Below are 25,706 nucleotides of genomic sequence, written 5' to 3' on the forward strand. Positions count from 1 at the left end.
AAAATAAATGTCCTATTTAAGCTCAATTATTTATCTTCGAATACAATAGTAGCAAATAGAATTAGTAATGTTTACAATTGCTATAGTTTCACCATAGCAAAATATTCACAAAATACTGCATTTCTAACGTAATAGAAACTATATTTTTATAAATAACTGCGTTATAAATTTATACTGCTATTATTATATTAAAAATATTAAATAAATTGTATATGTGTTTAAAAGCAATTTTTGTTATCTCTACAACGAAGTCATCTTGAAAACCAAATGCAAATGCGAATTCTACTTTATCAATTTCAATCCTCTCTATCCTATCAATTGACTGTTACACTTTACAGTCGCGGTTTGTTATAAGATGGCGATGTATACCGCCGCTTCTCCATCGGTTGCCGATCGATCTCAAGCCAAAATTAACGAAGAGACGGAAACCATTGAAACAAACGCGAAGAAAAAATGTCTCGAGCAAAGATTCGCGGAGCACGATCTTTGCCCGTTCGTGAGTAAAAAATTAAAAAAAAAAAGTAGTGCACTATTGGCAAATCTGATATTTTTTTAGTTAATAAAAATTGTTGTTTTTCTTCAGAAACTGCAATGGTCCTTCGGGATGAATCCGGAGGCACCAGTCATAAATCTAACTACCGAAAATCGCGCGTTATTGGCATACGCCTGTTCGCACGTGGCCGTGATTTACGACTATAGTTCGAGGAAAATGTTACCACTTCTAGGTCATGTCGGTATACGTTTGGATTTGCCGCAAAACAATGATAATTACTGGCAAATAATACTGAAGAGAAACCTAATTGTCCTTTTTAGCGAAACGCTGTTAAAATTCTGTCAACTTCGCGTGACGGCAAGTGGTTGCTAACAGCGGATTCCGGGGAGGATAGTGTGGTAGTGGTTTGGGACACTGAAAAGGGGTAACTATTTTTCTTTCAGGTTTCGTACAAATATTGTGACATTTTATGTATCGAGAAGTTAGCGAAATTATTAATGTCTTCAGGGTTCCTGTTTGCACATTATTTAAGCCACATGGTAGTGAAGATATCGCAGCTGCTGGTATCAGTCCTAATGCTAAACAAATAGTCACCGTTAGCGATGAAAAATGTCAGAATGTGCATTTCTGGCTGTGGACTAATGGAAGCGATAAATCGGACGGTTTGCCGGCTTCATCTGTACATTCGTTAATCATTTATTTGTTTAAAAAATTCGATGCCATAATATCAATTATACCTTTGCATTGGGAATTATATTTGCATCTTGATGTTTTTTTACATTATTGTTATATATCTAATAATTATTTTTACAAGAAAATTTGTTCAATTATTAAAATAGAAAAATGCAATTATTATGACTAAAATTTTGAAGATTTTATCTGTGATTATTGAATTTAGAACAGTAATCCAGAATCATGATGATTTATTTATTAATCAATATATTTTCAGCATCGATATCGTTAATCGATATTACATCTGAACGTGTCAAGGGAATAACTTTCAACGACGAGTGTTCGGAACAATTTGCATTGACCACCGATTATCATGTCCTATTCCTAACTTGGGTTGGTGAAAATGCATTATTTTATTTGTATAATCGTATATATCTTGGAGTTAAACGAAATAGCGATATAATTTAGTAAAAAGTTATGACAATATTTTGAAGTATAATTTCATGCAAAATTATTTTCTTTAGGTTTATATAAAATTTCAATTTTTTTTCTTTATAAAATAGGTATTTTAAATGTAATATAAATAACAATATATATTTTTGAAATCAAAACTGGGAAGAGAAAATGCTAGATATTTCATAAAAAGAAAGAATACTTCATAAAATCTATTTCATCTAATGTTTGATTTAATTTTAAAGATATAACGACTTCATTTATGACACTATTTATTGTGTATTATATATTATGTATCTCTTCTGAATTTCATGAATAAGAATGGTCACGCTTTGAGCTACGATTGCCCCAAAATTATGACAAAATTTCAACATATTGGTATCTTTAACGTGTCATGCTACGTTCCAAAAATACAACAAGCATTGACAGCGAGTACAAATGGTACCGTCTGTTTATTAATTGTTTATTAATTTATTAATCTGTTATCTATTAATTATTAATCTGATTAAATAATATTTGCCCGATATTGCTATTATTTCAGGTTGCATTTTAATATGGGACAATGTTTCTTGTGAAGACGAACATGCTGTCGATGATACTGGTTGTAAGAAGAAGAAACATATAAAGACTCTTAATTTACAGAAAAGCAGTATTACTGTTATGCTCGATAACGAAGGGTATATATAAATTTAGAATTTAAAATCTCTCTAGTAAATTTAGCGATAGCCGCTTATAATGATCTAATCGTTAATTTCACAGTATGCTTGTCACGGGAAATTCGAATGGCCGCATTACTTTCTATGACTATCAATTAAGACTTTTGTATTGGTGTCAGAGTTGCGATCTGGACTCCATTCGATGGATAAGCTTCGATCTCCAATCCAATTTGCTAGCTCCGGCATTTGCCGACGATGTACCTGAAAGTAAGACTTATTTTGAAAGGATCAGCCTAATGTCTTTCTTTCGAGAGTCCTGGTTTTTCAGGGTTTCAAGATTGTTCCTCTTTATCATGTGTTTTTTTATTTGATATCAATGTATAAAGAGGAAAGCAAAGGCTTGTGCATATCAATATACTTAACAGAGAGGAAAAATAGAATGTAGATCGTTTCAAACTGAAATATTTTCTTGAATCAGACGAGCGTCAAGATAATAGCAAAACGGGGTCAGTCTTATCAGAACTCACTATAAATGCAGAACACATTCTACAAAACTACAAGAGTAATAAATCCACGGCAACTAACGAAACAATACCGAGCTGTTTTCCAACGGATACTACGTTACAGCGTTCTCCATTTAATGTCCGAAATTTTCTTGCATGTAAGAAAATTCTTGAAATGATTCCCGATATTATATGTGACTTATTTAATATATTAAAACATTACACACATACATATTTTACATTCAGCAATATATTATAACATATAATATAGATATTACTGAATATATTATCGCATTCTTCTTTTATCTTGAATCTTTTTTTGTCTTAGGTTCTTTTACGGGCGTAATAGCACTAATAGAAATCCGAAAGCAGAAATGTCACCTTGTGTTTCATCATCCGGTTTCAATTCCGACTTGTATGGACTCTCACCCAGAAAGGTAGAACAATTCAAGATAGGGTTCTATAGCAAGATTCTGTTGAAATGAATGTAATAATGTAATAACGATAGTAATTTTTCAACGACAGCAATTATGTGGTTGTGGGTGACGCGCAAGGTACTGTGCATTTATACAATCATGAAAAGTGCACTCTGATAATATCCAGGAGCACGCCACCTCTTCCGGACTATCAGCCGATTCTCGCTAAACAAATGACCGATGAAAACATCGTTTATGTCACCTGTCCGCAAAGCCACGAGACCTTGAAGACCGTCACGGCTCTAAAGTTCTCACCGAGATGTATATATCGATGAATGTCTCTTTATTATTATAAAGGAAGAGAAGAAAATCTCTTCACGAGGAAAATACTTATCTTCTTTTAGGCGATATGCTGGTGTGCGGTTTAGAAAATGGGGCGATCTGGATTCTACATCACATTACCTTGGACCCTATAGACGAAATACCGTACAAGCATTCTTCGGCGGCTGTTAATAAAATCGCTTTCACGCGGTGCGCCAACTACATGGCTTACGCGGTAAGAAAGCCTGATTGTCTTGCATTTCATGGTATGCGAATAACGTTATGACAACAAATTTAATTATTAATTTAGTAAATAAATTTATCGACTTTTAAGATCAATGAATGTTTTTAGGATAACGCGTTGACCGTGGTAGTATTTAAAAGAAACGAGATCGTCGCGTCGAAGGAATGCAACATGTGGAACTTGATTGGAAAATATCACTCGCACTATTCACCTATCAGAGACATACTTTTTGGTTCGGCCGCATCCGATTCCGATGTACCGCGGTTTTTTTCTTTGGGAGAGGATCGAGAGCTCGTCGAATACGATCTCGCGCGCAGGTTGTATCTGTGAATTATATTGTTTTATTCATGGAAATTGCTTCGAAGATGCGAATTCAAATAAATTGATGGATTCAAATAAAATATTTAAATTTTATTGTGAATAAGATTAAAGAAATTGAATTATAAGTATGTAGAATATTGTGTCATTATACTGAGCAGTTTATAAGGCAATAGAGCAAATAAAAGATTTAGTTAATTTTCCAAGCATTTGAAAATGGTAATAATTTGCAAGCTACGTTTTATAATTCCATTACAGCGGACCATATCCAGTGCCAGGACTTCAAATTTTACGTATCGATCAAATCGAACAGAGCGCTGTTCCCCTTTGCCTAGCATGGTATCCCGAGTCCGGTACTGAAAGATTCCTCATGATCTCAAATTCCGAAGTAATAGTCCTGCGATTCATCTAGATTGCGTGAGCAAAACATAATATCCTAATCTATAATTACAGCACAAATACAAGATCTTCAGTGATGTTACCAAGACAATTCACGGTACTTACTTAGGACCGACCTTCGAAGAACCAGTAGAATATTTTCAAGTAATGCAATGGGACTTTATTTTAGGACAATGTTCCGACCGATTTGAATATACAAAGAGCTCTAATTATCAGGCTAATAATCACAGTTTCTTTAGATTTAATTTTTTTCAACAAAGATATGATCTTCAAACATCCTACATATAATCACAAGCAAGGACACTTCTCTAATCAATTAAATACTTATTAAAGTATATATAATTGCGATAAAAAATGTAAATTATAGTAGGAACATTGTAAACAAATATTCAATCAACAAATAGTTAATCAATAATCAAACTTTAAAAGCCATGAAAATAATAAAAAATTAAGCGCGTTAATTTGTCATAAGTAGACGATTAATTAATAAATAACTACATTTTTTTCCTCAAAGATATTCATTAAATATCTTATAATGGTGTAATTAAAAAATATAAAGAGCATATTTTCGGAATTTTATATTTAATTTAAATTTTTACTTTCTCAATTATCAAAGAAGTGTCCTCGCTTTATAATTAATTGATTAGCATACTGCGTTAAAAATCGCTACAATGTCTATAGATCTTAGCGGACAAACTTGTTAACAATAATGGCTACATGGTGTTCGCGACCGACAAAGAAATTGGCCTTCAGTTATTGCCTTTGGACGGCAATCCATACAAGGTCGTCGGCATGACGGGTCATCCGCAAAAAGTTAGACGTTCTGTGTACATATTTACGTTTAACTGACATACACGAGTATTATAATCCATCTCTATTTACAGATAATAAGTATTTCTATCAGCAGCAATAAAGAAATACTCTTTACCGCAGGCTACAACGATCCGTGTGTGTTAGTGTGGAAAATCAAATTCAGGTTGATTTGCGTTATATAAAGTAGTTTGGACACCCGGCTTTCTATTGCGACCGTGTTGAATTTTGATGTCAAACGTGAGAAATTATATAGGTATATATATTTTTTCTGACATATTACTACAACAAATTCTTTATTGACAAGCCTATCATTTAATTTAAATGCGTTTGTAGCGGAAAAAGACCTTGTAATGATTAATTAAAATTTATAATTATTTGTTATTTTGTAAACTCAAGAAAGCCATTAGTATTATTATAGTTGCCCTCGTTCTATCAAACATGAGTGATATACGAGGGAAAAATTCATTTTACTTCGGTCTGTAAAGTTAAATTTCTCGATTCTGACATCATCTTCTAACACGGCCGTAATGACACATGTTTTAATACCATTAAAGAGATCATTGTTCTAGATCCGTTGATGTAATGGCGCGATTAGGTGGCGAAGGACTCTCGCCGTTTTACAGCCTTATCGAAGGTGGGAAAAAAGGATGGTTGGCAAATGAGATGAAGGATCTGTTCTATTATGCGCAGATATTACATCAAGGCGAGAATACGATCGCTGCTAAAACCATCTCCGACACTGTGGTTGTCGAGCAGATTCCAAATCTTATGCGAGCTATGGGATATTATCCGACCAACAAAGAGGTATAGTTTTGCAGTATCACAAAATATACAACGTTTTAAAAGTCAAGATTTCAATTTTATAAGTAACGAATCCTTTAATGAAATATTTTTATTACCAAAAAAATGTACTATTTGATCCATTTTTAAAATTTTTGATACTAGGCATCTTTCTTCTGCTGTAAGTTAAAAATTTTCGAAAATAAAATCCGTTTGTATTTAAGTGAACAATAGATTTTTGTTCTTGTATTGATTGCGTTAAAATATATAGTAAAAAGTTCTCTATTTATTTCGAGACATTGTATGTGTCAAGTATAGGATTCGCTAAGATAAATTTATTTTTCAGATAGATAATATCATGGCAGAAGTACGCTACAAATATGTTGAAACCAGTAAACTTGTCGAAGAGATTAGTTTTGAAGAATTCGTGCGACTCTACGTGAATCATCGACCCGCGTTCGGACTTTGCATACGCCACATAAAGAAAGCCTTTTGTACATTCGTCGAAGAGAATTCCGTTAGTATGGACAATCCTACCTTAACGCGAGAGCAGTTTATAGATATTTTACTCGGTGGGACAATATTGAAAACTTTGATGGAAGATGATAAACCTATCGGTAAGTCCGTTAATTGACATTACTTATTAATTTATTATTAATTAATTCCGTCAAAAGTATTTTAAATTACTAACATTACTAACTACATTTTAATATAAGCTAATAGTTTATAAAATTTAGTCTGAGACTTATTTCTATTTAGTCCTTTTTTTGTCTTATGCTTCTATTTAAAATATGTAATCATGTTTGAAATTATCATGTATATTAATAAATGCAACAAATTGTGCTTTTGAATAGAAAGAAAACATAAATACTTCATCAAAGTTTAAATAAATCGCGTAGAGTTAATAAAATTGAAACTGGGCTTGCACCATTTTCAAAATAAATGTCTTACTTCTGGTGTTCAATAACGTATCTTCCTCTTCTTATTTATTTATATTGCTATGTGTCACAGGTGAACCGTTGACTTTGCAAGAAGCGTATACACATCTCAAGACAATCATGTCTGCCACCGAGGAAATGGTCGAGGCTCAACCAAGTCTGTCGCAAAGATCCGTGTCTTTCAATTTCCGTTTTCTCCCGCCGGTAACTATCTCCCTCGCGTGCAATATGTTTTAAATTTAAAACACGGAAATGGGCGATAAATAAGATATACTCGTATTTAGGCTTCCCGAGAGTAATGTATTATTACGTTATGTTACAGAGGATATCTTACAAAGATTTCGCCATGGATATCATGGGTGTCAAATTGCCGGAGGAAACTATGGCTGACAATTGAGGAAATCAGCACGGTCACTTGCAGTACTCTAAGAGATATTTTTTTTTTACAGCTATGTACCGCTGTGACGAGGTCCGTTAAACGCAAGCGATCGATAAACCAAAGATAAAAACCGCGCGCACAACTGTTTCGTTCTTTTAAAATTTAAACTAAAATTAAGAGAGGCGCTAAAAGAAAACGCCGGCGTTTGTCCGTCGTTCGCTCCTTCGATTCGCGTAAAAATGTATAAGTTATACGGCACACGAAATTCGAGGAGATAATATAAAACGGCATGATGTAGATTCGTACTTGTTGCTGTAATACTGTTCAGCAAAATTTCCAATGAACATTTCATCATCTTCTAATATTACAGTACTTGCGATTGCGTCGTTATTTTATTAATCGACAGTTCATAGCCAAAGAACGACGGCCGTCTGCCTGTTGACTGATATTTGTAAATCCGATACAATAAAATTAATACAACCACAGACAATTACCATTGACCGGCTTTTTCTGCTTGGCATAGAACTGTCGGCGGAAGGAGGATGTTTCGACTGAAAGAATAAGGTTTTATTTCAAGACAATACTTATACGATAGACTAGAAGCAAGGAAAGATTCGCCTCCCGAGAGGTACATTGCTTTGAGGAAGCGCTACACAACGATATTCGTACACCGCTGTCATTAAAGAAACCAATCAATGGCCCTTAGCGGATACAGCGATTTAAAAATTTAGAGTCCGGTATCAGTAAAAAAAACAAGACAATCGTTTTCGTATCCGCGGTTTCAGGAAAATTGAACTCGACAGTTATACATTTAGCAGCGTGGTCTTGCCGGACCAACGGAGAGGTATTGAGAGTTCGAACGCCGATCGCAATGGGGATAGCTAAGACCGGGGTACAGACACCGCCAGAAATGCCAACGATCGTAAATGTAATTGCAATCAGGCGCGTCAGGCGAAGATCCTAAGATTCGTGAGACGCAACCTTGCCACATTGCTAGGCTCGCGTACAATTACGCACCGTTATCTACATATCTATCACTAACAAGGTACCATTAAACACCGTTTTTACGGAAATTTGCGCGATCCTACCGATCTTTATTAGCTTATAATACAGTATTAATTTTATTGTTATCTAGATACTTCGTAGACAGGTGACATTATTTGTCTACAACAATATTTATTATAATGTTGTATTTTTATTCAAAATTGTACTCCATTTCACGTTTAATCACGCAGATGAAAAAGTGCAATTGTGCAGCAATATACATATATTGTTGCAAATACATATGCTTTTTATGAAATATCTGTATATAAATAAACCGTGAAACGAATACTGTATTATAAGTTAATTCAGAGATTTACGTGGTTAAAGCAAATCTTGTTGATGGTAATACCTTGCCGGTGATATCATCTATCTACTTATTTATTCATCTACCTATTGTAACGCTATGTATTTATACAATACGCCGTCGTTAAAAGAAGTACAAAGAAATGTACACAAAAAACCTTATTTCATTCTTATAATTATTCTAAGACGTATTTACATAGTTATGTACAAACACTCTGTGTATCGGCTTAAGAAAAATATCAACGTGGAACAGTGTAGCAATGTTTTTTTTTCTTTTCGTACGCTCGTGAAAAAGAAAGAAGAAAAATTCTAGCTTACGTCTAAAAAGCAACGATCCGATCGCTCGAATTTAATAATAACATACTGTCGACATTGTCGTCCCATGCGACAACTATCAATCGCAGTACTCGTCGTTCTGTACGATACCATGCTTCTTCCTGCAGTCTGGACAGTACCATTTGCCCTTGGGCGGCACCATTATACCAACGCATTCGAAATGGAACCACTCGATGCGACAGTCCTCACCGTCGCAGGCTATCATCTCCGACACCTCGTCATACGGGCAACGACAATAACAGTAGATCTTGCCAGGTCGCTCCGTGATCGACGCGCCGACGGCCGGCGTCATCGGGTTGATCTTCGGCTGACTTACGCTGACGGTATTCTCTGCCTCGGATTCACTGCTGTCGCTGCTGCTCTCCGCGGTACCTTCGGATTCGGTGGCGGACGCCGGCGCGGCGATTGGTGACGCCTCGGGTAGAACCGCTTGCTGCTGGCTCGCTGCCTGTTCCACTTGAGCAGGCCTGTTTCCGTACGTCTGTATAATAGTCTTCCCGCCTAAGGACAATCTCGATATCAGCGGCTTCGAATTTGGCGGCGTCGTTATCGTCATCGGCGGTAACGGCGCGAAAGCCGGGGTGATGGTGGTGGTAGCTGTGGAGATGTTCGTCTCGATTTTCCGCCATCGACCGAACGACTGCTTTTCTTGCGGTTCGTCGTCGCTCGAGTCGCCGTAAAAACGCTTCGGCACGCGTTTCCTCTTCGAGACTCTCTTGCTCTCCGTATCCGTGCCGCCGCTGCCGCCGACGTTCTGATTCGGTACGCCGGCGACGGCGGTGGCCGATGACGCTTGCTGCTGCTGCTGTTGATGATGCATCTCTACCGCGACGTTCGCAGCATTGCCGCTGTGAAAGTCGTTGCACGTTGCAGCCGGCAGCAGGCTCGGCGTCGAAGACCTGCTGTTGGGATGTAACGTCGGCTGCGACGATGCAACGAATCCCGCATTCTTCTGGTAAAGTGCCTTGGGAATGTTCAGTTTGATCGATTCCACGGTGGCTGTTGTAATCGCGTTACGTTTACCGCTTCTCTCGCCCTTTCGTCGCTTTTTCGTCTTCGTTTTCCTCTTTTGCTGCTGCTGCTGCTGTTGCGGTTGCGGTTGCTGATTCTCGAGGGTCATTGCGATCGGATCCGGCAGTGCCGTTTCCGCGACCAGAATGCCGTTGTTCAGTGGCATTAGCGGTTGTTCTATCGCCGGCATCAACGTCGAGGTCGGCGTCGAGGTTGGCGTCGATGCCGGCGCTACAGTAGCCAACAGCATCAATTGATTACGCTTCTCTGCCAACAACTTATTAGCGAGCAGCTGAGGATACTCGTCGTAGAAGTCCTCGTCCGTCTCAGTTTCCTCGGTCTCCAAGTCAGATTCTCGCAAGAGCAGCTTCACCGGAGAAGGCTCGCTCGTTACCTCGGGGACCACAGAACCGTTCTCCATTGCGACCTCCGGGTTATCTTCCGGCTGATTCTCTGGCTCGACAGACTGCGACTTGTTCTCCCGCGTGGTTTCCCTCTCCTTCTTATTTCGGTCCTTACGACCGCCGGATTGCTTCCTGGGTGAACTTTCGGATGCGGAGCTGTCGGAATCGGAGCTGCTGCTAGAGCTGGAGGAGCTGCCGGACGAAGAGCTGCTGCAACTGCAGTTAGTGCCGCAGGAGCAACTGCTCGAGTCACTGTCGCTCGAAGAGTCGCTCGTGGACGACGTGCTGCCGCTTCGTTTCTTCTTCTTGGGAGTCTTCGCCTTCCGTTTGTTCGCGTCGCTGTCGCATCCAGTATTGCGACTCGGAGTACCGGGCGACGGACTTCTTTTAGATTTGGTTTCATTTGCTTTCGCGTCATCTTCCATTGAAGTAGCCTGATCTTCATTCTTCTCTTTGTCGGAGGAATATATCACGCAATAGTCGTGATCAGAAAGGACGATACTTCTCAAGTATGCGGCGTCAGTCTCAGGTACGCTCTCTTTCAACGCAACATTCTTGGCGGATTCTTCTACGTCGAGACTGGCAGCATACGTCTTAAAATTGTCCCAGATGCCGTCCATAATGCGCGCTTCCTGCTTCTTCTCCTCCTCGTTCCGTTCTACCTCGACTATATCGTTGTTTACGGCGACGTCATCGTCATCGGTGGTGGTTATTTCAGCGGTTTCACTCTTCTTCGTCGCATCTTCGTCGATGTTCTCTTTCTCCGGTGGTTTTTCCGTGGAAGGGGGCTTCTCTTCCTCGCTATCCGTGTCGCTCTCGGACGACAGATTAAGCGGCGGCAGATCGTAAACGTCGACTACTCTTTTCACAGCCTCTTTGACGTTCTTTGACACGGTCTCGGTTCCAGTCGTCAGGTCCCCGTCGGTTGCCGCCACGGTCGTATCCTTATCCAATTTCTCATCTTTGTCCGTCGGTGGAGCGTTAACCACGTCTGTCACATTCACGTGGACGTCCTCCGGTTCGGGTTCCCTGTGAGCCGCTTGGTGCTTGGCTAGAAGCTTCCGCGATATGAAGTGCTGCCCGCACTCGTCGCAGCCGTACGGCAAATCGCCGGAGTGCAGCCTCTTGTGCACCTTCAGCGCTACCGCGCGTCCAAAGCTCGAGCCACATTCCTCGCAGACGAACGCCGTAGGCGGTATGCAGAAGTGATATATGTGCGGCCACTTCTTCTGCAGGCATTTCCGGCACAGGACGCTCTCCGTACCGTGCTTCCAGAAAAGATGTTTCGTGATATCCGGTTTGTTACGGTAGGCAATCCCGCATCTGTAACACAAATGATGTAGCTTGTGCTTCCACACGTGATTCGAGAGACGCTGCTGATTGCCCGTAGACTCCAGACAGACGTCGCAGGCGTGGTGACGTTTGCGCACGTGAACCATCAGTCGAAACGCCGACGGGAGACTCGCCACCGAGCAGAGGCAACATCGATATCGCAGATTTACATTCGGCGAGTAAACGCCGGGACACAGGTGGCACACCAGCTCGCTGTAACTGTAGAACGTCGACTTGCACATTATGCAGATCAATATGGTCTTCTGATGCATCTTTCGGTTATGCAAGTACAGCTCCTTGTGCACGGCCGAATGAAATCTGCAATGAAAACACTCGTATATCAATACGTTTGGAACGTTGTACGTGCCGTCCGCGCTGTTGTACGTGTCCAGATTGAAATAACGGGTCTCGAGCTCGTCGAGGGATCTCTTCACCCGCGCGGTGAACTGCTCCGCGTGTATAATTATCGCGGGATGCTGCGGCTGAAACTTGTGCTCCGCCAGCATGTGCAGGCCCAGCTGTCGGCCGTTGACGGCGATGTACCGCGCGTGATTGCAGTACACGCAGACAGGACTGGCCACCTCTATGCAACGTTTCAACAGTTCCTCCAGCTCCATGCTGTCCAGGGTGCCCTCGACGTTCAGGTCGATACACGGGACATCTTCACCGGCTAACACAATACCGCTGTTGTCAATCGTGTGACTTATCGTCTGTTCGTTTGCAACACCTTCGATTGCGTTACCGTCGGATGTCTCGTCGGGATTACCGATCGGCATCGTTTCCGTGACAGAAAATAATCTATCGGTATACGTCTCAGTTTTAGTCTCGTCATTTTCCTCCTGGTTCCTTTGGCTCTCGTCTTCCGCGTCGTCGTGCCTGTCCTCAGCCTCGTCAGCTTCTTCGCCCTCATCGCCGTCCTCCGCTTCCTCGTCTTCTTCCGGATTACTGTCCACTACCGCTAGTTTGTCGCTGTCGGAATCACTGTCGTCCAGCTCGTTCGCTTGATCATCGTCAACGATGTCCCTGTCAACTTCCGAACCGTTCGGCATTCTTTCCTTCGACGTTGACCCTTCGGCGTTGTTATTCTCCTCGGATTCCCTACTCGTAACGGTGGTCGTCGCGACGCTGAACTGCGAGTTCCTGTTGCAAATCTTGATGACCAAACTTCTATCGGAAGAAGCAACAGCGTTAAATGAAACCGAGGCCTGAGATTCAGTGGTGTTCGTGGTGACAGGTTTCTCCACTTTTTTCTTGTCGACATCCTCGAAATTTTCTTTCTCTTTGGGTTGTGAATCCGATATGAGCGATTCGTGTTGCGGACTAAACACTGAATGGCTGACGGGACTGCAACTCCGCGTATCCTGTGGACTATCGTATTTAGTTCCGGTCTCGCACGTGGCGTTCACTTTCGTATCCGCTGTCGCAGTCTCCTCGGCGTCCCACTGTACTGGACTAGGCGCTCTCGAACTGGCCGAGTGTGACGGATCAACGTCACTTTTGTCGCACGTTTCCTCGTCTTCGGTATTCATCTTTTCAACCGTGTGTGACGCAGGTATATTTGAGGTATACGCTGCATCCTCTCTTTCGTTCTTGTCTTCTTCACCCGTATAGCGTGATACCTCCATGATAGTCTCCGTTACACTGTCGTAAGGTTCACTGAAATCGAGCTGGCAATTTTGAACTGGCGACTTTCCGCCCGACCCTTTGTCACGATTGTTGTACACGTCCTTATTCATCACCTGTTCGTCGTTCTCGTCGTTCTCGTCAGACGAATTGTCAGCCCTGTACCTGGACACTTCCATTATCGTCTCGGTGACCGTGTCCCTGGGTAAGCTATTTGCAATTTCTCTTTGGACATCGAGACCGCAATCAAATTGATTCTCGTTACACTGGACTTTCGCGCCGAGCTTCCTCGCCGCCAGCGCGCTTGATTTTTGTTGGCGAGAATTCTGCACGTCGTCTCTTTCGCGTTTCTTCCGGTTGTATTTTATCGCTTTTCTTGGTAGTCCTTTACCCCCGAGATTCGTAGCTATCTCCGTCGGGGGAACGGTCGTCGGCGACGCATTGTCCGCGTACGTCGTATCGGCGACTGTCAGCGGCGTAGACGGGCTACGTAATTCCTTATCCGTGTCCGACAGCGTGACATTACAGGTACTCGCATGTGTACCGGTCTGTCTGCATATGGTGCACATTGACGCGACGGCAACGGTCGCGTCCTGTTCCAGAACCGGGGAGCAAAAGTGGTTGAAGAAGTCATCGGTCTCCGAGAACACCTTCTCGCAGCTGCAACAGATCAGATAGCACGAACCCTTGAAGGCGTTGTAGAAATCCTCCACCGAGGAGAACGCCATCTCCGGAACGCTGTGCTTCTTCATCAGATGGTACGACAGCCTCTCCGCCTGGCCGAACATGCCCAGGCAGAAGAGGCATATGTGACGCTTGTGTATGTCCCTCATGTGCAAGAACAGGTTCCAATTTTCGAAGTACGTGCCACACGCCGAGCACAGGTAAACTTTTCTCGTGATCTTGAAGTTGCTCGCGTGCGGCACCGAGGCACTCGACTCGGAGGTACTGGGCATCGGCGTCATACTAGGATTACAAGCACACGAGTTCTGTCTCGAGTTGGGACCGCAACTGACCCACGCGTGACACTTGGAGCACTTGTACCTCGTGGACGGTCGTAGGCCCAGGTATTGAGCGTATTCCGTTATCTTACGCTTCCGCTTCCTCTCCACCCCTTTGTCCTTGCCGGTCCTCGCATTGGGATGGGTCGATTGCCGCAGCTCCGGCGAGCTGTTCTTCGGCGCGACGGCAGGAACTTCTCGAGCCTCCGCCAAGATGCGCTTCTTGAAACCCTTGAATACGAATTTTGGCCCCGCGATGGTATTATTACCCGGCGAGTCGTTCCCTAGGATCGAGTTGTAGCGTATTAGCTGTTTCTCCTCCTCGATTACAGCAGTGTATACATCGTCGATGGAATGTCTCAATGCGTTGCCCAATGTGGAATCTTTGAGTCGTTGCTCCTCCAAGATGTTCCACATATCTATAACCTTACTCTCTCCATCCTCATCTTCCATAATAGTGGAAACTGTTGCGGCGATCTACCTGAAATATACAATTATGTATTGCAGCTACATGTACATTTACATATGGAGGGGTAAAAGCCATAGTGGGATAAATCAAATTTTTTTAAATATTGTCTCGTGTGCATAGATGCAATTTATATATTATATTGGTTGCATGCACACGAGTCAATATTTAAAAAAATTTGACTTACCCCACTGTGGCTTTTACCCCTTCATATATATCTAAATATAAAATACGCATGAGTAAATATAAATTATTCCAATAACATATTAATCTAAAAAACTATTGTAATTACGATTAACACTAATGTCCATTTCTAATCTTGGTTTAACTTACTTTTTATCTTTTTCTACTTCTTTTAACTAGTAAAGGATGAAAAGTAAGTCAAATCGAGATTAAAGTAAATCTGCATTGGTAGAAACATAAACATAAACGTGCAACGTTTATTTACTACTGAAAAAAACTATCGTTAATCCTAGCGACGTCAAGTTAAGCTCGAAATTATCCGCGATCGAAGCCTTCTTGAACACAGACGACGTTTCGTTGCGACAGAAACACATCATCAACACGATCTCGCTAGCGATCTCTCAGTGGGGATGGAAACGGGATTGTCGTTATTGCGACGCATTGCGCGCGTAGACGATCACCCGTCACGATTCTACTCTCCGAGGATTTCGCACTTTTGCTGCCGTGTAGGAGACACAGAGAGAAAAAAAAAAAAAAAAAAAAAAAAGAAAGAAATCTCGAACTCGTATTCACAGTCACATGTCACGTCCGGAGAGACGCGAGGACCTCGCCGCGGTCTCGCGATCGCGCGGGATCCGCCGCTACTTTCCGAGGAAACGACGGGGAAGCGGCGTCGGAGGAGGACACGTCGATCCCGGGGCACGAGATCGGCGGATCGGGCACGGCAGCGTCTTTCCCCTCTCGAACTTTCGGTCCACGATTTTCGGCGAAAGCCGGACGACGCGTGGACGGAGATTACGGAATCGTGCACCGCACGCACGAGAGGACGAGAAAACAGAAGGACGGGTGAGAGAGCAGGCAGGGAGGCAGGTCGCGCGCGCGAGTTCCCGCGATCGCGGTCGCGGTCGCGGGGAAACCGCGGCGAGAGCTCGCGGACAAAGGACGAGACTTACTTTCGCAGAACGCGGTACAGGCGTCGGGTACGTGCTCCGTGCGACGGTGAGATCGGCCGCGTGGCGTGCGGCGCGTTAACGCGAAGCGTTTCGTCGGCCCCGAGTTCGACTTCGGTAGTGGTACGCGACGAAAAGGTTAGTAAAATGGCGTCATATCAACGAGCGCTGCACCGTCCGTACTTCCAACACGTCCCCAGTGATGCCACCCTTTGTCATAGCTCTCTCTCTCGCCCGGAGAGCCGCCGCCGTCGCGCGCGAGGTTAAGCCCGGAGTCCAATGGGCGGCACCGGATCCCAACGGGTCACGGGATGCCCGCCGACGATGACGTGACGTCGCCCCGCGGATTTCAGCTCGGGCCTTCGCGTACGAGCGGCGATAGCGGCGATGACGACGACGACGACGACGACGACGACGATGGAATGACAGGTGCGGGCACGAGTGCGTGAACGAATGCGAGATCGCGAGTGCCGCTCGCTCCGGTGCTCAGGGCCGTCGAACGGCGGCACGACGGCATCCCTCGCGGACGCACACGCGTACATCCAGCGTGGTGGCCGCGACACCCCCCATCCCCACTCCAGCGACGACACTTGACTACACTCGACGACGACCGGTAAACGACCGGCGGGCGCGGACGGGAGGGCGAGCGAGCGAATGCCGGCGGCGTCGGCGGCGACGGCGACTCGAAACCGCCGAGGGTTAAATCCTCCGATCAGCGGGACTCTTGATACCTCTCTCGGCACGTTCCCGCGCGCGAGCAGCCCTGTTTACGAACGTGCCAATAAACGCGCCTCTAGTCTTGTCTAGACTACTCTAGACGAATTTTGCACGACCGCACGAAGCGTACACATAAGGTGCGTTCCACTTATCGCTCGCAACGCTCGCGGAATCATTTCATCCTTGTTATTTGTCAAATGTTAAACAAGGACGAAATGATGCTCGCGAGCATTGTGAGCGATAAGTGGAACGCACCCATAGTAAAAGAGATCGACCAATCACGTGTCTAACGCAGAGCGGCGGCGTTGAGTTTCTTCGGCGTGATTGGCTCGCTTCTGTATAATTTGTCCGGCTGTGCCAATCAGGCTGAACGAGCTTTGAAACGTTTCTAGAAAATAAAACTTATTGGATGTTGATGTTTCGCGTGTTGCAGGATTTCGAGAGTTATTCCAACAATTGCCGGTTAATTAGCTAATTTAATCAGCTGAGTTATTAAATAACACGTGTATTATTTTATCAATACGGATGGAGTTGTCAATTTTTGTTGTTGAAGATATTAAAGACAATGAATTATGTAATTGGTACTATTAATAATTCTACCGGTTGATGTAATCATCGATTTAAGTTAATCGCAGTTGTTCAAAGTTGCTTTGAGTCTCCATAATTACTCGATTAAACGCGCCACTTTATAGTGTTAAAGCCTTGTACACAAATCTAATTTGAATGTAAATAAGTGTAACACAAATATCTCGAATGATAAAATACATACTGTCCAAACAGTACAATAAAGTGTATTGAGAATTTCATGGTTTATATATTTATTTTAAACATTTTTACACACACATCGCGCGACTTGTGTGCGACGGCTTTAATATGCACTAAATAATGCACTAGTGCGTCCAATCAAATTCGTTGTTAATTTTAGTATCATATAATAGTAATTAATTCATAATTAATTTCCTTCACTTTTGATTTCAAAAGCTTATTCTACATATCGACGAAACCTAAAAGAACTTGAAATAATTGTAGATAATTTAACGATTGGTCGGAACGCGACGGTTCTATCGGAATGCTCCGAATGTAGCTCCTATCAGTCCTATCGCAAAATCGCGACTTGCCATAGGGAAGTCGCGCGCGGCCGTCAGGTTTCTAGATACACGTCACCCTGGGCGATATCGCGTTCTCTGGTTCTCTCTCGCGGAACTGCGGACTTGCGGAGTCGCCTGTCGCGCGCGGACGGTAGTCAAGTGTACGCGTATCGAGTATAGAATGCGTGCGAGTGCGTCGACGCGTATCAGACTGTCTCGCTCCTCGTATCTCGTGTATATCACGTTTGTTGATGCTACTCGCCTCACTCGCGATTCCTTCACGGGCGGCAAAAGCGAGACGCGCCGGCTACGCGGCCAGGAGGTACCTCACGTAATCGCGAATCGACGGAGATTTAGCACGGCTCGGCGGGCACGCGTCGCGGGAAGTCTCTAGGGGCAGGCTCGGCGGTGGGTCTCTGTGCGCGACACACTCACGGACGGTCGGACGTTGTCATTTGAAAACGGAAGCCATCTTGTGGCCGAGGCTCCCATATCACACGGGGAATAATAGTTCCACGGCCGTTTCTCACGATAAATTGCTTCGTATCTCACCAAATACGTCTGGACTATGCATGAACCATTTTACCGCACGTTCACATAGCCATGGCTGCGACAAGGAAGTTGCAAGGTGAGGAGAAAGTGTCTCCAGCGTGTTTACATTTTGGATATCGTTATCGCCTGTTCCTGTCGCGAGCTCGCGGCATCGGATCCGGGACGGGACCGTCCGCGGCCGTTCCCGGCTCCCCGGGCTCGCGCTTCCCCGTCGCCGGTCTCTCTCTCTCTCTCTCGCCGATTCCGCCGACGCGCGTGTAATTGCGCGCGCGAATCGCGCCAAGCCGCGGGCCAAGAGCGCACGGTTCCCGGCATATCGCGCGGCCCGATCCAGCGTCGTAGTCCAAATGGCTACGAAGCGCGGATCCGGGCTCCGGCTTCGAGCCCGTGGACCTCGCTCGCCTTTGTCTCTCGCTTGTCCCCCGTGATCGCGGTCAACCCTTCACCGTGGACAACGCGGCGGCTTTTTATTTTGTCGGCATAACCTTTAAAAGTTTTAAACTTTAGCTCTTTAATTAATCGCGATGGCGCGAGCTGTGTTGTACCTCGATGCAAATTATTATCTTGAAAGAATCGTGCAAGAATGAGGAGTTTTTTTTTCTGTTATAACTTTCTATTATAATGGTTGATTTTATGTATTCTTTGTCTTCTTCGCTTCTTCAGATTTTGATTTGCAAGGATTTATAATTTTGTTCTCTTTTTTTCTTTCTGAACATTCTTCTCCAATAAATATATATGTGACATGTGTATAAACCACGATTTTCAGTTTTTTTTTATTTTCTTAAAGAGTAAGTAAAATAATTATTAAACTAAACGCATTAAATCATATTGGTTTAATTCTTGGAAATGTTTATGCGATTGGTTTACGAATCGGAATAAGCCAGGAGTGAAGAGGGCTGATATATCAATTTTTTAAGTAATTTTTCTAATAAAATCAAGGAAATGAATATAAAACAATGAAATAACTTGTATATGTTTGTTACTTCAGGTGAAATAGATCGGTGCCTTAAAAAAGTAACTGAAGGTGTGGAAACCTTTGAGGATATCTGGCAAAAAGTTCATAATGCCACGAACAGCAATCAGAAGGAAAAGTACGAGGCTGATCTCAAAAAGGAAATCAAGAAACTTCAAAGGTTACGCGATCAAATTAAGAGCTGGATCGCGTCGGGTGAAATAAAGGACAAGAGTACGCTTCTCGACTATCGGAAGTTGATTGAAACTGTTAGTATATTTGCTGCTGCACCTGCTTCTAACGAGTTCGAGTTGATAATAAATACATTAGGATAAGTAAATTATTATGAATAAGTTAATATAGTAAATGTTTTGTGCTTTATAGCAAATGGAAAGATTTAAAGTTGTAGAAAGAGAGACGAAAACAAAGGCTTATTCTAAAGAAGGTTTAGGCGCTGCTCAGAAATTGGACCCAGCTCAGAAAGAGAAAGATGAGGTTACTAATTGGCTGGCCAGTTCTATAGACGCTCTCAATCTGCAGGTACCAATCTTTATATCGATAACGTCTCTTGGATCATCTTCGGTAGTGATCGAGTACAAGTTGCTGTAACACATTACTTTTGGTATAGATGGATACATTTGAATCGGAAATAGAATCGTTACAGGCGGGAAAGAAGAAAAGGATAGACAAAGACAAGCAAGATAGGGTGGACGAATTGAAGGCAAAGCTGGACAAACACCGCTACCATATCCGTAAATTGGAGACGTTATTACGTATGCTTGATAATATGTCTGTCGAAGTCAACACAGTAAGTGTTTTCAGATTGGCATAATATGAAGCGATTGTGTAGCGGTTTATTTGATAATTTTCTTATTAATTTCCACGTGAAATTGTTAACAGATTAAGAGGATAAAGGACGATGTTGAGTATTACATCGAATCTTCGCAAGATCCTGATTTTGAAGAGAACGAATATATTTACGATGATATTATCGGCCTCGATGAAGTTGAGTTATCCGGTGTTGGCATCCCCTCGTCAGCAACAACGGATAGTAACAACAGCAATGAAACCGGAGGAACGCCAACCTCAACTAATTCCTGTACTTCGCCTATACCGTCGCCAACGTTGAGCTCTACTATGCATAACCATTCGAGCGATAGTTCTACAGATAATGACAAGAAAACCAAGGTGTGGGTTCTTTCATTCTAAATTTTTGTTCGAGAAAGTCAAAAAGTGGATCGATACTTCATTTTCGAAGGAATCTAGAAGTACAGATCAATAACCCTTTTGCCGGGATCTATTGATACGGATATATGTGACATCGCTTCTGACGTCTCGTTTGATTTCAGCCTGTGAAACCGACAGCAGTTAGGCCGCTACTGAATACGCAAGCGAGCATTCCAACTACGGGAAGCACTGCCACCATAAAATCGAACATATTATCGAGCAGCACTCCAAGCAAAACCATTCCCATGACACCTAGCCATAGCTCGCCTAGTTCTACGAGCAATCACATTGCCACGACTAATGTCGGCAATTTCGCCACCGTAGCTGCCTCGCACAGCAATTCGCAAGCCATCCATTCTACCTCCAACAAAACATCCAGTAAGACATTTCATTTTTTTTTACACACGACCATTCATATCCGTGGATACTGTTATAAAAGATCAATTCGCGCTTTTATAGGTATGGCTCGATAAATAACATTAAATTTGTCTCTTTTTTTTTTTCGTAGCTCATAACAGCGAGAATAATATCTTGTCATCATCATCTACGTCCAGCGTTACGTCGAATGTGCCGCAAACCGTTGCGCAACAGCACAATAATAATCCGGCGCCGGTACAGACGACGACGCACGTATTGCACAGTCAGCAGAGTCAGAATCACAATAGCGAAACGGAAATGACTACACCGGTACCACCATCTTCGTCGCCGCAGTCGTCGGTCAGCAGTAGATCTTCGCCGATACCCGTAAACTCCTGCTCGCCAGCACCGTCCACTGCCAATGGTCTCATCCCTAAGCTTCCCGATGGAAGCATGTCCTCTCTAAAATCCATTGCCCAACAAGTAATTGTCCGAGCAGGTCTCGAGATACCACCTTCTGAGCCGAATAGAAACATCTTTGACAGTGCCAAGACGAGCAACAGCAGCAACAGCAACGCCACGTCGGAAGCACACATTCCTCCGCTGCTTGGGGTCGCGCCTCTAGGACCCGTACCGTTACAGAAAGAACACCAACTGCAGTTCCAAATGATGGAAGCCGCCTACTATCATATGCCACATCCGTCTGACTCGGAAAGATTACGTTCGTATTTGCCGAGAAATACATGCACCACGCCACCTTATTATCAGCAGGTACATTTCCTAAGCGTTTTACGATCTTCGATCGGATGCTAAATTCGGAATTCGCTCTCCGCACGACGAACGACTGCGTGGATTGACGCTGCTAACACACGCACGTGCTTCGTTCAGGTTCAGCTTCCCCATTCGGATACGGTGGAGTTCTTCCAACGCCTTTCTACGGAAACTTTGTTCTTCATCTTTTATTATATGGAGGGGTCTAAAGGGCAGTATTTAGCAGCGAAGGCTTTGAAGAAACAAAGCTGGAGGTTTCATACTAAGTATATGATGTGGTTCCAGAGGCACGAGGAACCGAAAGTTATTAACGAGGAATACGAGCAGGTTAGTGCATTTTTCTTCTATTCAATTTTTACAGGAAAAAGGATGATTTATATCCTCTGAAGGAATTATAATAAGGAATGAGATAGGAGCGAACTAATCATTTAGTAGCACATTCTGGGCGTGATATCTGGTGAGGTTCTATAAGAATCACTTGTGTTTCAGGGAACGTACATCTATTTTGACTACGAAAAATGGGGGCAGAGGAAAAAAGAAGGATTTACTTTCGAATACAAGTACTTAGAGGACAGAGACCTGAACTAACAGTTCTGTCGCTCGTTGAGTCTTCGAAATGCGCCGTTTCTGTACCGGTATTGTGTTATCTGAACTTTCATAGAAGATGATAATTCTGTTCGGTATAAAATCGGTAGAGTCCAATAAAAAAAAAATCGGTTAAAAATGAACAAATTTGTGCATAGAAAGCAATGAAGGCATTTCATTACATTTCGATGCTGCGACGACAAAATCTTAATCCTTTTTTTCGATGAAAGATGAAAAAAAGAGTGAAAAAAGAAACACACTGAAAGATTGTATGGGAAATAGATCGTAATTAATTGTAAATGATAACGAGACGAAGCAAAGGAAGGAGAGATTCGGGAAAGATGAAGAAAGAAGGACTGCAGAGATACGTGGAATGATTCAGTGTGCTGTGTGATAACAGGAAAGAATGAAAGAAAGCGAGCGAGAGAGAGGGAGAGAAAGGATGATATACTTGCTGGCGACTGACTTCTGTAATACCAGTACAAACATGCGTGCGGCCCGTCTGCCGTCTGGCGGTAAGGTGGAGGGCGCTCATGCTATGGTACGTCTTAATGTTAGATTATAAGTAGCCTTTTTGTATAAAGTGTATCGAGGTATAAAACCCTTAAATTGAATTAATGTACAGAATGTGTAGAAATAGTGAATAATAATATTATGGAATATATTTTATTTCTCATTTGAATGAAACCTAAGTTGTTTCGATTTTTGTCACGCACTAGCACATCATCTCAACCTATGTTTGGAAAAAACATTCCATCCATCGTGATTAAAACTCCGCTTTCGAAATAGGTTACTTATATGCGTTCTAACGATTGATAAGGCCGGGGCTCGTCGTCGAAGTTTTAAGATTGTACCGCGTTGTATCATTAACTGTAGCGTGCTAGGCTAAGCTTCTCATGCTACACACTTTGCAATCCTCAGATTATGATACTTTACAAGCATTTCAACTTTTACTAACTCGTCGAGTGACGTTAATCGCTGTCGATATGCATGCGCGTATCTGTTCTATCGAGAATCGCAGAGAGGAATCGTGTACTGTGCGAATTTATTTATATTATAAACTGTCAGTATTACCGTAGTAATGCTAACGCACGCATTAATGTCCGAATAAATTGCTGATACTATGAAACACTTTTACAGAACGAAATCAACGTTATAGTTGTTTCGTAATCTGCAAAAAGAAAGGAAGAAAAGTATTCAACAGTATGTTCAATCTTGTACTTTCAAGTACAGAATGGTAATAGCTATTATCGTTTTAAAAAATGTTAAAATACTTTGTAATATACACAGATTTTTATTAGGCATTGTAAATTGTTGATCATGTTGTAAGGATGGTATCGGTATCCAAAATAAATAATTTCGCACATTACATCGCAGATCAAAGCGATTCCTCTTTTTATGAGTGCGTCGTTCATTATCGCAAGAGCCTTCGACAACGAGATTAGATATACATCCCCCCTTCCCTAGTGATAAAAACTAAGTTGAGATTCTCATACAATTGTTTAGCGGGATAGAAATGAAATTTAATTACCGAATAAAGCGTAGCGTATACATGTACTCTAAGCAGATACTCTTGTTGCAGAGGTTGCGGCGATCAATATTATTTGCATGACGGAATCGCACATTTTTCAAATTTACTTTAGATAATCGAAGAGACTCTAAAGATTATACATCTGTAAAAGAAAACAACAGTAATTATGTTCGCGGCAAATGTTTACACAAGATTTACAGCATACGATTGTAGGAATTTTTTTAATCTCGGCACAAGATCGGCAAAATTCCGACGCGTCAAAACATCATGTGCGATAACGATTTTACCGAGTACTTGCTTGCACACAAAATGTGTTTGTTAACAAGCTTGCATCGCATTCGTAACCGAGTTAAATGCGTGATACCACAGTTTGAAATTGCAGCATTTTAATTAATGCTTTTTGCAACGACAAGACAACGGCAGAGCACCGATAAATATTTTCCAATGCACGTTTATATTTGTTAATCTGCGCGATACGCGATTATGTGCGTCGCTAAGCGGTTTAAAAAAAAATATCACGAAAAATAATGAGGATTTGTTGCCACTTTATACAATTAATAATCTCCTAGCGGACTTAGAAGATGCATCGTAGTTGTAAATTCGAAGGAACACCTACCGTGTTTCTTATACCGTATTTTGTACTACAAAAACTTGTACAATGGATTACTGATTTTCTATAGGGGTTTGATGAAAACAATCAATTTATCGATTTTACAGTAGTGTAAAAGCTGTACATAACGACCGTTATAACATTTTTCTGCTGTAGGGACGAACGTGCTTTCCTTTGTCTGCATTTCTTCTCGTAAACGGGATATTCTGCTTATGTGATAACACTCAAATAGAAGCGTGCAAGTGAAAGAAGACCTCCGTTTGTTATATAATAACAAAATTCTGTCTTCGATGCTTCGAATTAATTTCCCCTAACGCGTTCATCGCAAATGATAAAGAAATTGTGATTTTACTTAATAATATATTTTATTGTGATTATTTGAGTGATATTTAATACCATACTGCTTTTGTGCAAAGACTTCAAGTCGTTAAAATACAGTACTAATTTCTTCAGTATAACAATGTTTGCCTTATTGCTGAATTTTAATTATATTTCAGATCTTACAGGAGCATCTTCGTACAAATTTCTGTCCCATTTGCTAATTCAGCCAAGCTGCACCAGACTGTGCGCTATATGTAATTCATAATTCATAGTTCGCTTTCGTACAAGATTCGTGAATGGTGCGAGTTGGCAAATTCGTCGATTTTGTTGCTTACCAAACTTATCGATTTGCCAGTGGAACATTTTTTAAATAAAATCAAAGAGCGTGAATCATCACGAATCAATCGATATGTACACTCTAGAAAGCCCATTATGATAATTAACATAATTTATCAGAAAGTTGATTACTTACAATAATGGATTTTTCATTATGGTAATTTAATACATTTTCCATAATGAAATCTAACTCAATAGATTTACTCGCATATTTATAACGTGCTTCTAAAAAAATACCTAAGTAATTGTGAAATCACAAGAATAGAGATTACAAAAATAGAAAAAACATTACCGCTGAATTATCATGAATCATGAAGCACATTGGCGAACGACGAATTTCCAAAAATCTTGTACAAATAGCGAATTTTGAATCCCAAATTATAAATCGCGCATATCCTGATGCTTTAGCTTTAGAGTTTAGAGTGACAATATATTTTTATATGAGCTCAGAATCTAATACATAAAAAGATACACAATATACAATAAATATGAATACGAAAAGATACATGTACAATGAACATAATTAAAAAAAAAAATTTTTTTTTATTTGCAAGTGAGGTAGGAATATAAAGATTGAAAGGTTATTGAATTTTTGTTCTCTATTAAATTGCATTTATATTA

The 25,706-nt window shown here is 41.9% G+C and overlaps 5 protein-coding genes and 1 long non-coding RNA gene across 10 annotated transcripts; 5 read left to right on the top strand and 1 right to left on the bottom strand.

Moving 5' to 3' along the window:
* The first annotated feature begins 79 nt into the window (after positions 1 to 79).
* LOC139770148 (cilia- and flagella-associated protein 251-like) lies at positions 80 to 1,140 on the top strand. Its single transcript, XM_071701898.1, has 3 exons — positions 80 to 496; positions 584 to 917; positions 1,001 to 1,140. Exons 1-2 carry the CDS (start codon positions 356 to 358, stop codon positions 863 to 865), a joined length of 423 nt encoding a protein of 140 aa, XP_071557999.1. The 5' UTR covers positions 80 to 355; the 3' UTR covers positions 866 to 917; positions 1,001 to 1,140.
* Positions 1,141 to 1,883: 743 nt separating this feature from the next.
* Positions 1,884 to 4,490, top strand: LOC139770136 (cilia- and flagella-associated protein 251-like). Its single transcript, XM_071701885.1, has 9 exons — positions 1,884 to 2,059; positions 2,160 to 2,295; positions 2,378 to 2,541; positions 2,753 to 2,935; positions 3,106 to 3,214; positions 3,303 to 3,514; positions 3,598 to 3,749; positions 3,867 to 4,075; positions 4,335 to 4,490. Exons 1-9 carry the CDS (start codon positions 1,930 to 1,932, stop codon positions 4,486 to 4,488), a joined length of 1,449 nt encoding a protein of 482 aa, XP_071557986.1. The 5' UTR covers positions 1,884 to 1,929; the 3' UTR covers positions 4,489 to 4,490.
* A 77-nt stretch (positions 4,491 to 4,567) lies between these two features.
* Positions 4,568 to 8,989, top strand: LOC139770139 (cilia- and flagella-associated protein 251-like). Its single transcript, XM_071701888.1, has 6 exons — positions 4,568 to 5,288; positions 5,360 to 5,451; positions 5,858 to 6,092; positions 6,415 to 6,685; positions 7,080 to 7,210; positions 7,329 to 8,989. The coding sequence occupies exons 1-6, from the start codon at positions 5,193 to 5,195 to the stop codon at positions 7,401 to 7,403; spliced, it is 900 nt and encodes a 299-aa protein (XP_071557989.1). The 5' UTR covers positions 4,568 to 5,192; the 3' UTR covers positions 7,404 to 8,989.
* On the bottom strand, positions 7,286 to 16,358 carry Mesr4 (misexpression suppressor of ras 4). 4 transcript variants are annotated; one of them, XM_071701875.1, is made up of 2 exons: positions 16,222 to 16,358; positions 7,286 to 14,920 (listed from the first exon to the last, which is right to left on the bottom strand). In XM_071701875.1, the coding sequence occupies exon 2, from the start codon at positions 14,890 to 14,892 to the stop codon at positions 9,127 to 9,129; it is 5,766 nt and encodes a 1,921-aa protein (XP_071557976.1). In that variant the 5' UTR covers positions 14,893 to 14,920; positions 16,222 to 16,358; the 3' UTR covers positions 7,286 to 9,126. The 4 variants fall into 4 exon arrangements, with proteins under 4 accessions (XP_071557976.1, XP_071557974.1, XP_071557975.1 ...); XM_071701873.1 differs by lacking the exon at positions 16,222 to 16,358 and adding an exon at positions 16,042 to 16,177; XM_071701874.1 differs by lacking the exon at positions 16,222 to 16,358 and adding an exon at positions 15,354 to 15,876.
* On the top strand, positions 16,044 to 17,559 carry LOC139770149 (uncharacterized). The gene is made up of 2 exons (XR_011717677.1): positions 16,044 to 16,176; positions 16,260 to 17,559. It is a non-coding gene; the product is annotated as an uncharacterized lncRNA (long non-coding RNA).
* Positions 17,560 to 17,947: 388 nt separating this feature from the next.
* Positions 17,948 to 24,889, top strand: Not3 (CCR4-associated factor Not3). 2 transcript variants are annotated; one of them, XR_011717676.1, is made up of 10 exons: positions 17,948 to 18,471; positions 19,384 to 19,616; positions 19,732 to 19,887; positions 19,976 to 20,155; positions 20,248 to 20,535; positions 20,697 to 20,952; positions 21,083 to 21,702; positions 21,820 to 22,029; positions 22,192 to 22,828; positions 24,585 to 24,889. XR_011717676.1 is itself a non-coding variant. In XM_071701881.1 (9 exons), the coding sequence occupies exons 1-9, from the start codon at positions 18,447 to 18,449 to the stop codon at positions 22,288 to 22,290; spliced, it is 2,067 nt and encodes a 688-aa protein (XP_071557982.1). In that variant the 5' UTR covers positions 17,948 to 18,446; the 3' UTR covers positions 22,291 to 24,805. The 2 variants fall into 2 exon arrangements, 1 of the variants encoding a protein (XP_071557982.1); XM_071701881.1 differs by having other exon boundaries at positions 22,192 to 24,805.
* Positions 24,890 to 25,706: the final 817 nt, after the last annotated feature.

The sequence above is a fragment of the Temnothorax nylanderi genome, unplaced genomic scaffold, assembly GCF_030848795.1.
Source record: "Temnothorax nylanderi isolate EJ_2023f unplaced genomic scaffold, tnyl_v1.0 TNYL_tig0027_pilon, whole genome shotgun sequence".
NCBI classification, from domain to species: domain Eukaryota; kingdom Metazoa; phylum Arthropoda; class Insecta; order Hymenoptera; family Formicidae; genus Temnothorax; species Temnothorax nylanderi.

Bases quoted from the DNA above. Each gene is read 5' to 3' on its own strand.
- LOC139770148 (XM_071701898.1), top strand. From the start codon at position 356: ATGGCGATGTATACCGCCGCTTCTCCATCGGTTGCCGATCGATCTCAA. The intron at 497-583 runs GTGAGTAAAAAA...GTTTTTCTTCAG, and splicing joins AGCACGATCTTTGCCCGTTC to AAACTGCAATGGTCCTTCGG.
- LOC139770136 (XM_071701885.1), top strand. From the start codon at position 1,930: ATGAATAAGAATGGTCACGCTTTGAGCTACGATTGCCCCAAAATTATG. The intron at 3,215-3,302 runs GTAGAACAATTC...TTTCAACGACAG, and splicing joins ATGGACTCTCACCCAGAAAG to CAATTATGTGGTTGTGGGTG. The intron at 3,515-3,597 runs GTATATATCGAT...ATCTTCTTTTAG, and splicing joins TCTAAAGTTCTCACCGAGAT to GCGATATGCTGGTGTGCGGT.
- LOC139770139 (XM_071701888.1), top strand. From the start codon at position 5,193: ATGGTGTTCGCGACCGACAAAGAAATTGGCCTTCAGTTATTGCCTTTG. The intron at 5,452-5,857 runs GTTGATTTGCGT...TCATTGTTCTAG, and splicing joins GTGTGGAAAATCAAATTCAG to ATCCGTTGATGTAATGGCGC. The intron at 6,686-7,079 runs GTAAGTCCGTTA...TATGTGTCACAG, and splicing joins GGAAGATGATAAACCTATCG to GTGAACCGTTGACTTTGCAA.
- Mesr4 (XM_071701875.1), bottom strand. From the start codon at position 14,892: ATGGAAGATGAGGATGGAGAGAGTAAGGTTATAGATATGTGGAACATC.
- Not3 (XM_071701881.1), top strand. From the start codon at position 18,447: ATGGCTGCGACAAGGAAGTTGCAAG. The intron at 19,617-19,731 runs GTTAGTATATTT...TGTGCTTTATAG, and splicing joins ATCGGAAGTTGATTGAAACT to CAAATGGAAAGATTTAAAGT. The intron at 19,888-19,975 runs GTACCAATCTTT...CTTTTGGTATAG, and splicing joins TAGACGCTCTCAATCTGCAG to ATGGATACATTTGAATCGGA.